This window comes from Pyrgilauda ruficollis, unplaced genomic scaffold (assembly GCF_017590135.1).
Source record: "Pyrgilauda ruficollis isolate IOZ18807 unplaced genomic scaffold, ASM1759013v1 scaffold65, whole genome shotgun sequence".
In the NCBI taxonomy this organism is placed as follows: Eukaryota; Metazoa; Chordata; class Aves; order Passeriformes; family Passeridae; genus Pyrgilauda; species Pyrgilauda ruficollis.
Genome location: NW_024528266.1, coordinates 3,220,611 through 3,232,831, shown reverse-complemented (window position 1 = coordinate 3,232,831; position 12,221 = coordinate 3,220,611). Strand labels below are relative to the sequence as shown.

The following is a 12,221-nucleotide window of genomic DNA, read 5'->3' as shown; positions in this document are numbered from 1 at the left end:
TCTAATACACAAGAAGTCAGATTTTCTCATCTTTATCTGACACGATACAATGAACTGTCTTGTCATTTGAGAATACAACTAATTCCCCTGTGCCACAAATTCTCCAGCGTACTAAACATCTCCAACTTTTTCTGGTTTCCACAGATGTGAGTCACTGCAAAAAAACCCCCCGAACCCCTCTGTCTGTAGATCATAAAGTCATGAATTCTACTAAACCATTATGAGTATTTAAACATGAAACTGACAAGTCATCTCAAGTATGAAGGCACTATGGACACAGTTTTATTATGCAGCACTTAATTACCCATTATCCTATGGTCATATATGCTCAGGCAGAATACAAAACCTACAATTTGGGCCCAAATACCATCTTAAATCAAATCTGCTGTCTCTATGCATAATACAGGGCAATGGGGAACTGAGGCTATAATCTGACTACACTGAGGTTTCAGCAGCAAAGCTATTTTCAACAGATTACCTTTTCTAAATGCTCTGCAACCAGGTCATTTAAGGCACTGCAATACAGCGTCACTTAAGCCTACAACACACATGTAAACCTGTCATTTGATTTCAATTTAAAGAAGTCGTGTCTCAGCACTGAATATAAGTTTTACTTTCATTAAATTAATGCCTCAATGCCTCTTGATAAGCTGTGTTGAGCATGCAGATCTTTCTTGTCAAAGCAACCACACTTTTCTGTCTGATGGCTTTACATCACCCTTAGATTACATTAGATGAAGTAGCAGAAACATCTAGAATGAAAAGATTCAGATGATATGCTGAATTCTGGGAACAAATTAGTTCCTCAGATACAGAGCAGAACAGTATGCTCACCTAAACAAGCAGAAAAGGGATTCTGAACTTGAACAGAGCCTTGGAAAGTTAGAACTTAACCAAAGTCCAACACCAACACGTGCTACATGCTCAAAGCCTGAGCGGTACAGAATCTGTTACATAAACACAACACCACAGTGGACATCAAGGCCCCATTCTGGTTGTTCTTGGAGATGCTGACAAACGAGTGTTAAAAAAAATATTGTTAAAACATAAATATTTTCATTCCAAATTGTGACCCAGCTCGGAAGAGGCCCTTATGTTATAAAGCTGCTTTTGCCAGAAGTCAGAGGGCTAAAAGAAATTAAAAAATCAGGGGCTTGCAAGAATTTCTGAGTTTTCAATTTTGATATCTACTCCTTGAACTCAGATTTACATCTCCACCCAAAGAGAGTCTAATCTTAATCTGGAAGCAGGCTCCTCAGCTTATTTTTGATTGTAAAAAGCAAACTTCTGGTGATGGGAAAAAACCAATAGGCTCATCTATATATTTTTTAAAAATAAAAAGGGTCAAGCAGAAAAGCCCTGTGTTTCAAAAAACCTGCCAAAACTAAGTAATTTTTTAAATGTGCCTATTGACCAGCTTTCAAAAATCCAGCAAGTTCTTTGTGTACAGCCAAAGATGCTGTTTTGTTGATAACAACTTCTGATTTTAGAAATAAAGTAGTTTAAGTAGTTGCTAGGTATGCTCACTTCCAAGAGATATCTCACTGTTGTGATCACTGAAGTACAGAAAACTGTTCAGAAGTGGAAGAGCTAAAAGTAGGCTAAAACCAATCCAGTAGTCCACAGCTGTTGCTTTTAAAAGCCTATTTAATATCAATTTAAAGAAAAAAACAAGAACCTGAAACAAGCCACCCCTTGCTTAACTGAAGTGCTGCATAATCTAGGGCATTTCTCTCTCCAGCCATCTGTTTTGAGCTGGGTGCATGCGCTGAACTCAAATTTTATGTTCACAAGAGAACTCTACCTGCTTCTTCCAAAGACTGTATGACAAGTCTCAAATTCTACCTTGTTCTCAACAGCAGAAAAAAGAACTGTGATACCTTGTAAAGGGAGAAGTTATGACCTTCATAAAGGTAAGCAGACACTTCAGATGATGTCTGGGATAAAGCTGCATTCCAAAGAAATCTACTGAATTGCTTTTTGTTTGTTTCCACCATTCTTGCCTTCAGTAAGTAAGTGTCCAGACTAAGGTATGTGTGGTTAGAAGCATAACGTGTAGAAGTCTTGCAAAGAGAAATTCCTAACATTTTCTGGGAATACCAGAAAACATCAAAAGCCATCACCTAATGGCTACAAAGTGACTTTCATTCTGGAAGTGCAGTATTTTCTCTATGCTGCTACAAGATAGAACAAAGGTCACTGTATGTAAATTAATAGCTTATGGCACCGTGCTTACTGTTCCTTTTACAGGAGGATGTTCTAACATAATGATCTCCACATTAAATTGGTTTCTTCTTTGATATAACAAATTATATAAACTACATAATTTTCTCAATTTGAAAGAAAAATCAAGTTTACCAAATTGTTTTCTCTATCATCAAATACAGCTCTTTCTTCATTTAGCAAGTTCCTTAGAGGCTGTGTATTAGTATAGCACCAAATCTAGGAACAGAAAGTTCCTAGAAAAAAGTTCTTCTGATGGTCAAAATAAGTCCAAAGTCTGCATTCCTCCCCCAGCTGCATCAGCTGGGGAGCCAATGTTACTATGCCACGAAAGGGTGGAGTGACCCATGCCATTTCACATACTTTCACCAAAACAGGACAGTTGAAGCTGTAGCACAGCCAAGTGAAAAAAGCAGGAGCCCAATGACTTCAGTGGTGCTCAGTGTGGGCTTAGTGGGGGTACAAGAATGCTGTATAAATAGCATTTACACAAATAGGGCTCAATTCTGTACAATTTCTTTCCTGCAAGACACATTCTTTTATATAATGTACCTATTGTACATTAGGCAGAACTGAAGCATGATTTTAAGCTGGTTGTAAATAACTTGATATTTAACCAAAGAAAAGAACATTAAAAAAAACCAAAATCCAAAACACTTCAAAACTCTTGAAATTACAAAGCTGAGCACCAGTTTTTCAATTCTTTCCCTAACAAAGACGGTGAAAAGGGTATATGTTAAAAGAAGCTGTCATGTTTTCAACTAAAAAAGAAAGAACCTGATGAGGAGAGAATGTGAGATGGAAGGGAAGATGGAAAAGAACAGGTAACTGGAAGCAGACGATACAGAAAACTGGGCAACAAAATAAAGAAGTCTGAAGGAATAGGAAAGCTGTGAAAAGACAGTACAAAGAGGAAAAAAAGAGTATTAGGCAAACTAGGAAAGAATTGAATAAATACATTGTAACATCAGATAGAGATACGTGGGCTCTGCCTGGAAAGTGTACACTGTATTTTGGGCACTACTGCACATAAATTGATTATTATCTTTGGTTCAACTGAGGCACTATCTTGTTGTAAATGGGTGACGGGATTTTCATTGCAAAAGCTTAAAAAAAAAGCCAACCCTCTTGCCCCAAACCTGCTTGATTCCTGCCAGCAACTCCTTACATACACATCCTTCCTCTTTCTCTCAATCACCAATGCTTCCCTGCTTTTCCTGTAATTCCATATGGCAGGAGCCAGCATGTCTATATGTTCTCCCTGAGCTTTGCAGAGAAACGGATAAGAAAACCTGACAAGCTTCGCAGGATGAGAGCAAATTTGTATCTGTATAAAGTGTATTAGTGGATTTCTAAATTAATTTGATTGTACCAGACATTTTTACAACAAATGTGTTCACAGACTGGTTTTCTGTTCTGGTTATCCTTTTTTTCCTCCCACAGAACAACACCCTGATCCTAAAATCGTTCAACACAAGCAAGGAAGAGGAAGGAGGAAAAATCATGGCTCCCAATCACTTGAGGGAGAAGGAAAAAAAGAGAGAACAGGAAGTATGAAAGTGCCTCATAGCTGTTACCCTGCTGCTGCCACTCCTCTTGAGGGTCACAGTCACTCACTGCATCTCCTCTTAACTTGCTCAGGCAGTCCAGGCAGGGTGTCTCAGGAATTTAAACCACAGAGTTCTACCACGCCCAGCGATCCAGTGATGCCCAGAGTGCACATGAAGGACTGCAGAAGGAAGTGGTCAGATACAGGAGATGCTACCACCAATAGAGCAGACTCAGAAGACTGACTTCAGTCAGCTCCTCCAAAGGCCCAGGAGGGGTAAGTTAAACATTCTGTGGACAGGGAAGATTTAGATAAGAAAGATGTGTACAATCCTGCTTTGGTTTAAAAGCCCTTTTCTCTTCCCATGCTTTGTTCCTGCTGTCAAGATAAAGCAGCATTTTGATTTAAGGAATCATTCCAAAGCCTTCATGTAGCAAAAGCAGCTATTTGGCAGTACTGAACTCAAGCTTTGCCTGCAGGGTACTGGGTGCTATTGACAGTGAACATGATGGAATTTCTCCACAGGAAAGGGATACAGGAATGAACTCAGCAAGGAGAAGGTAAGCTACTGGTCCTGTAAATAGTGGCATGTACTTGTAAGGTTGCATTTAAGGCTAGGAAAGTTAAAATAGTCTAATTAAAGTCACTGGACTGCTGTATTCAACATCAAAGACAGGAAGCATTTCTAAATATGCTCCCAAGAGGAGTTCCCAGCTGCTGGAGAGCAAGGCACCCTCAGCAATAGGCAGAGCTCCCCGGCCAAACACTTCACTTACCCTAGAGATTACAAAGGCTTGCAGATGTTCGTGTCGTGATTTTGATATTTATGTAAAAGATCTAGGCTGGCAGCATTTTCAGTTCCCATTCACAGAATTAATCCATATGGTACAATTTTAGTTCCCAGCCTAGGTATAATTAAGGGCAAAAGGGGTAGAACAGAGTTTGTCCAGTGCTGAGAGTAAGAGCTCTCTTCCAAGAGTAATTCTCTAATGTACAGAAGACAGGATGAGAGAAAGGTGAGTACTCCACTGTACATGGTGTTCTTTCTGGATGGATGTCTTCTAGAGGTAAAGGCAATTACTGAAAGATAAAGAAGTCAATAAGGACAGGGTTTTCAACTGCAGGTTTTGTGCCTTGATGCTCCATGCTAGTACATCATGAAGGCCTTAAATGTACAGGCACCTGACAGTGGAAATAAGAACTCAAGACTACCACGAGATGCTGAGCTGTCACCTCCCCAGGTCTCCCAAGCACAGGTCTGTTTCCCACAGGCTCACTGGCAGCCCTGACAAATTTCTAAAGGGTTTTGTTCCATCCTCATCACACCATCCATCTTATAATGCTTAGCTGCTTTCCTCCTTCAATCCCAGTCTTCTCAGTCTCCATGTCTCTGTCCAGTCTTACTCCTAAATACATTTGCAGAGCACAGACAGGAAAACTGAAAGAAATGCTCTTATTAACCATGTGAATTTAAGTACTTGATCAACTGGATTTAATCACATACTGAAAAGACTTGTCAAACCTAAGTCAACTGATAGGAAGGGTCAACAAGAAATTTAAATTATACATAAATTTTGTATATGTCTTCAAAATCATTGTGTCCGTCAGACTGGTAAGTATCAGCGGATGGAACTGACTGACGAATTCAAACATTGATTAACTTCCATGAACCTCTCTGAGTTATTGCTAACACAATGAATAGCTCAGTGTTTTGATAAAAACTCAGAACTGACAAATGCCTCAGATGTTCCTATAATACACAGCTAAGAGGCAGTAAGTTTGCACAAGCTGTTAAATGTGAAGGAAATGAGACCTACTGTTGCAGTGGATCACTAAAAAAATTTCCTTTGCAAGAGTGCAATTTTTAAAAAATTTCATTTCTCCCGATTTCTAAATGTATAAGTGTAATTTTTATAATACATTTTTCTGACCTGGAAATAGAAATCATTAAAGCATTTAATTTATTTTGAACTGCAAAGTTTAACACAATTTATACATGCATACATGCTGTCAGTTTATGCATACTGTTAACTTTAACTACTTCAGACATAAACACTTTTTTTTCCTGACATTTCTTTCTTATCATAATTTGTGGGGCTGTATCTGAAAGTGCTTCAGGTCAGAGATATTTCTAAGATACATGCCTTGCCTGTGCACACTTACACTTGTACAGTTAAGGCACACTGTAGTTATTTGCAAGTCCCAAAGCTTCATGCATTAAATTCTGTCCTCTACCTGGAGATAAAATGAACAGCAGTTATCTGGTTTATAGATTTGACAAATTCTTCTGGGCATCTGCCAACTTTGTAATCTACTTGAACTATAGCTTAAGAACCATATGAGATCACCAGGGTTTCTGCACAACTTCAAAGCTCCCTAAGGCAGAGCTGTGCAGTTCTCAGACTGAACAAACGTTGCCAGGCTCTGTGCACAGCTTTGAGGCTCCTTGAACTACAGCCACTTGTTCCAGAGGGTTTACAAATTCTATTAGGCATATCTGGAGCACACATAAATTCTAATACACATCAGCTATGTTTCTGCACTAAAAGGAACTTCAGCATTCAGAAATAATGGCTTTTAACTACCATTTTACTCTACCAAAACAAATTTCATTTGGTTGCAATTATAATATAATCTGTAAATAGAAAAAAATTTCTATACCATATTTAACAAAAAAGAGGTCCTGGGAGATTGTCCTTGCAGTGAAAGCTGCTACTTATAAAATCCTTTAGAAGGAAAAGCTCCTTGTCTAATTAAAATTCACACCACCATTAGAAAAACTTCTCCATTAGCTGGAGAACACATATTAACATTTTAAGACACCTAATTTCCAGAAGCTTAAATGTAGTTCCTAATCTATTTTAATCTGGAAACAAGTTAGCATCTAAAATTTAATGCCTTCAACAGTATCAAGACAGCAGGAATGCTCATTTTCTCGAGCACAGCATGCGAACAGACCCAGGTGGACCAGTCAGCAGTGAAAAGTGGGCTTTCTCTTACATAAGTAACTAGGTCACCATCTACTGTCCCTTGGTTATCCTAAAATATGAACTTCATCCTGTGACAGTTAAGAAGGGACAACAACCAACCTCCTTGACAGATGCCACAGAACAATCTCCATAGCCTTCTCTCCTGTCACACAGTAATGACATTGTTTTCCTTTTCTTTTGAACAAATGCTTGTTTATGCTGATCTCTTCTTTTTGTTTTACATATTTATATATAATTAAATTCCGAGAACTTCCAGAAATAATTCAGTTTTACTTGAGAAAGATGGAAAACTACAATGAGTCTTCTCAAGCACTGTCAGCAGCATACAATTGGTACTATAAAAAAAAGAAAGTAATAATTATCTGATTTTATTTACATTATCCTAGCTATTGTCTTTATATTGGGGGGAGGGACATAGAGTAGACCTCCTTCTTTCTTCCTCCTACTTCTGTCCTCTGTTGATCTATTCATCCATCTTTAGTTCTAGTATTTCTCTCCCTTCATGCATTTCCCTTAAGGGACTTCTGTTCTCTTCTATTCTTGTCTTGGTAGCTTTCTCATTTCCATTATTACAGCTTTTGTTTCTGTCAGGTTTCAGCTGTTCTTCTGCCCTTTCCTCTTTCAGTGTGATGCTACAGAAAGCCAGACGTTCCTCACAGACTTCTGAAACTAACTCTGAATCTTCTGTTCTCAGGAAACATACTCGTGAATGAAGCCTCTAACCTAAAGCTAAAGACAAAATTGGTTGGTTTCAGTCTCACATAGTAACAGAAGATCACAAATACTGGCCTGATCACAGGAACAGTTATTCATTGAGGAAGGTCAGTCAGAAGTAACCTCACCTTTTGGCTGTTTTAAAAGCACACTTCAAGGAGCATAACTGAAGCAAAGACGCAGTCTAAAGGCAGCTTCTTCTCTGTTTATGTTTTAAAGAGAAGACTCTTACCAAAAGCAGCCTCATTTTTTCAAAAATGCTAACAACGCTTTATACTGGCTTAAACAGGTGTATTCTGGCTGGCTAGAACTAATATGCTGGTGGTGTTAGAAGTCTCATTGTTAGCAAAAACTTTTAAGAGAATTAAAAATTATCTTTTTGTGCAATTGACGTAACTCTTGTCAGATTTGCATTTCATGAAAGAAAACTAGCAAAAGAGCCCAAGATGGAAGACTTTTTCCCATTAATTTTCATTTGTCTCATCTGAAGCTACTGATGACTTTTTTATCAAAAGCAGGTTGGTCTACTCTATCTTCCCAAAAGCAATACTGGACACAGCCACGGCTGGAGCTTTACATCCTCCTGCCTCCTCTATTTCATGAACCATCATCCTGAAGACAGACAATGGTTTGTTACACCCGGCTCTGTGGTTCAGTTTCAATTTAGTGGTTCATGACCACAAGGCTGGTTGCACGTGCTAATTCTTCAGGGAAAGTGGGAGGGAAAATTGAGTATATCTGGGAGGACAGCAGTAATATAAATCTTTGTTCTGACAACTAAGTGAACAGTACTAAAACAAATCCATCTGCATTACAGACTGGGAGTCTTACATATTTTGTCACTGAGTTTTTAATGCTAGCTGTTGTAAAGAGAGCCTAGCAGGCTGCTTTTGCAGTTTGTTGCCCAAGTGAACACCTATGTCGGAGCAGAGGCTGCCTTCCATTTCCTGCTAACAAGACCAGGGTCCTCAAAATGGAAGAATATTTTTATGAGCTTTCACTATTACAGACTGTAACTGGCACTTCAAACAAAGTGATAAGTGACATGAAAACAACTGTATCCTGTACCTGTATTCTGCATACAAACTCTCATCCGTGGTGTTTTTCCATCTTTTGGGCTCAATGGATTACTGCTGAGTGGTTAAATTGTAAAAGAGTTCCTAATTTTTATTTCATTAATTTACATCCTAGGAATAATTGCAGCCTGCTTACAATAACCACCATAGGTCACTGCTCAAAAATGGACAGATTTTCTTGGATACAGTGTGATTGTACAAGTTCACCAGTTGTGTTTTTCGAGGTTAAAAACAAGAACTGACTGAGGAAAGGGACCGTTCATGGTGAAACTGCAGCATTACATTAGTAACTGAAAAGTCAAAGCCTTGTAAGTGTTTTTGTAACAACAGAAATAAAGTAGTGGTGGAGCACATGTCACCTAAAGTACTGTAAGTTCTCTACTGCCAGCTCTACTTGAGGCCACCCACCTCTCAAAGTCAGAAGTTGAATAGTGTTCAAACTCTACTCACACACAGCTTTACAAACTATAAATGCAAGCAACAGAAGTTACAATTTTGGAAAGAACCTGTGTTACTGAGAGGAAAGAGCAACCCTCCAGGAGGAAACATCTGCCATAGTAATGTCTTCAGAGGAAGACACACGTGGAAACAGTGTAGCAGAAGACTTATTTCTACACAGTAAAGGCAGATCCATGCATGCATAATAAGTATTTTTAACTACAGAAATCTTTTGATTTGACTTAGAATATATCTGCTCGGGCTTCCATGTGATATTTTAGTATAGAAACCAGTTAATACTATGCCAACCTGCATACATACTGAAAAGACTATATGTTTAAATGTAAGATATCACTGCACTCTTTGCCACAAACACTTGTTTGTTGAGCATGATTTCTGGAAAGATATAAAAGCCATTGGAAGAACAAATTCATCCTTGATGTAATTCTAAGGATTTTTAGCTTTTATGCTACGTGTTATCAAAAAGAAAGCTATAACCTGAAGGAGTGAATCTACTGCATTGACTGTGTAAGCTTAAACATAGATCTTAGATATTTAAAGTCACTCCAGTTGTCAGCCACGGTGAAACTGATTTCAATCTTTGCTGCTCACAAGAGCTGCTGCAGAGGCTACTTACAGTTTGCTTTGATTTTAGAGACAGTGGAATCAGACCCTGATATGTGAAGAATAGAAAAAGCCCCAAAAAACCCTTCCTCTGTATGTACAAGCAATCTCTCTGGGCAGTTATGGACAGGTGCTGACAGAGTCTACAGGCAAGTTATTTCAGTTTTCCTGAAAATAATTATAACTACTCTTACTTTTGCAGCAAGATTTAGTAGCAGATTCTCAAGCTGTTTACAAACGTCCCTGCAACTGAAGTGTAGTTTCCTCCAAAAAGGAGTGATGTGCTTATTCTGTACCAGCTTTTCTGAGCAGGTTTTAGCTGATGCCCTGAAGTTACTATTTTTGGAAGCAAAAATAGCTAGACTTGGACCAGAATGATGAGACTAGTAGTCTTACTTTGTGAATGGAGATTGGAAGCATTGGCAAACTAAATTTTGGTATTTTCAACCCTCATGAAAAAGGAATTTTCACTACATAGTTAGAGTTTAACCTAACTCTGATGAAATCTGACAGTTATTCCTTGCGTCTGACCACGGCAGCTTCTAGTTTGAGTGATTCTCCAAAGGTTTTCTACTGCTTTGCAGGAGTTAAATAAGTATTTAACCTTGTTTTGCAACCAGAAAAACTGAGGCACAGCAACAGCTTCCTTCCATGGAAACTTCTAGTTAAAAGTGAAAGATGCATGTGATCTGCAAAGAAACTACTGATATACCTAAGGCCACAGGAAGTGCTGATGTCAAATCCCCCAGCCGAGTTCAGGAGCTGCCACCTCCTTAGCCTGGTTGTGAACCGTAGTTCCTCGCCCTCTGGACCTGCAACCTTGATCCCACCATCACGTTTGGCAGACTGGCTGGGTCTTTGGCAGCTCAACGTGGGCACCTCCTACCCATCCCTAGGATCTACATTACAGCCAGATCTCTGGAAAATCTGTTTTATAGTAGCTGTTTCATACCGGGAGTGATGTAGCTTTGTGCGAGAGGATGAGGTGAAGAAAGCAAGAGAAATTCATCGGCAGCTCTGTTACACAAACCCAAATACCACGCTTCCTGGTCTCGTGTGGCATTTGTTGGGCACTCCATACAAGTGTCAATCAGCGTGAAACTACTTAATTTATAATCTTAAGACAAAAAAGGGAGAGGTAACATGGCTGCATTTTTACCCACGATTAACGTTCCAAAAGACAGAGAAATACGAGGACCCTTGTCTTCCTCAAACAATGAGCAGAGATTATAAAACACTCTAAGCGTACTACCCCAACTTATCTCCATTACGCAAACAGTAACTGGGAAAGCGTCCTGGGGGTGCCTTACATAACTCCTTGCTCTGAGCCCCCCTCGGCACCCGGGGAGTTGATCTTTCCCCTAAGGGCGATCGCAGCCGCGGCTCCGCCAGTGCCGTGCGGGCGCTCCCCGGGCTGGGCGCAGCCGGCGGGCGGCGGCAGCGCAGCGGCAGCCGCGGAAACTTTGCGCCGCAGGGGCCGGGCAGCGGCCGCGGCAGCGCCGGGGGAACCGGGGGGGCTCGGCAGAGCCCCGAGCCTCCTCCCCGGCGCTGCGAGGGAGGAGGCCGATGCGAAAGTTGCACCGGCCACCTCTTCCCGCCCGCCGGAGACGAGAGGGCGGCGGCCTCGGGGGCAGAGGGGCGGCGGCAGGGGCTGCACAGCGCGGGGCTGGGGCGACTTACCCATGGCGCCGCCGCGGCCTCCTCCGCCTCCTGCTGCTGCTGCTCCTGCAGCCGCCGCCTCTCCGCCGGCGCGGAGGGAGGCGCGGGAGGCGTGTGCGCGGAGCGGGGCGCGGCGCGGCGCGGAGCCTGCGTGCGGCGGGCTATGAGTCAGGGCAGCACATCCGGGCACGGCCGGGAGACACCCCGCCCGACAGCCCGCCCGCCCGGCCGCACCGAGCCGCCGCCGCCGCCGGGGAAGGGCGGGAGCCGCGCAGGGAGAGAGGAGGCGGCGCGGGGCCGGCGGCAGCGCCCCCGGCTGGGGAGGAGGCGGCGGCGGGGCGGGGCCGGCACAGCGCGGCTGCCGCCCCTCGGGCCTCTTTTGTTACCGGGGCTGGGTGCGGCCCCGCCGGGCACGGAGGGTGCGCGGGCGCCGCATGGTGCAGCCCGCACATCCCCGCTCCGTCGGCGCTGTGTGTTCCTCGGTCCGCTAGGAACGTGGGGTGGTTTAAACACAGCGCTCGCCGTTTTAAAGTTCATGTTTAATGATACGGACTCAAAGGAGGAGCGTTTTCCAAGAAGGAGGGGATTATGCTGGATGAATAATGTTTTTTTTTTTTTTTTTTTGTTTTTGGGTTTTTTTTTTTTTTTTTTTTGGATCAGCGGAGGAAGCGGCAGGTGATGTCCAAGTGCTGCATATTTTGCTGAATCAACATGATAGGTTTTGCATCCGAAACTGAAAGGCACGAGGTAGTTCTGTGTAGAAGGCATTTTTAACAAGAAAACCAATGTCTGTGTTCAGTGGTCCCGATTCCTTTCTGCCCTCGGGTTCTGTAAAGTAAGGAACAGTAAGGAACTGTTCGCTGTAACAGTTCTCATAGCATTTTCAGTGGGAAGCATTTGAGGGGCAAGGAGATGCTGAACTGAGTAGCTTTTGTGGCATTGCCAAAT

At 41.8% G+C, this 12,221-nt stretch overlaps 1 protein-coding gene across 4 annotated transcripts in view; it reads right to left on the bottom strand.

Moving 5' to 3' along the window:
• The window catches only part of RAP1GDS1 (Rap1 GTPase-GDP dissociation stimulator 1), a 90,751-nt gene extending 79,212 nt beyond the window's left edge, over positions 1–11,539 (bottom strand). For all 4 annotated transcript variants that reach the window (XM_041484294.1, XM_041484297.1, XM_041484296.1 and 1 more), the window contains exon 1: positions 11,295–11,539. In XM_041484294.1, coding sequence (XP_041340228.1) covers positions 11,295–11,298 — 4 coding nt within the window. In that variant the 5' untranslated portion in view covers positions 11,299–11,539. The remainder of the gene's footprint in view (positions 1–11,294) is intronic.
• Between the last annotated feature and the right edge of the window lie 682 nt (positions 11,540–12,221).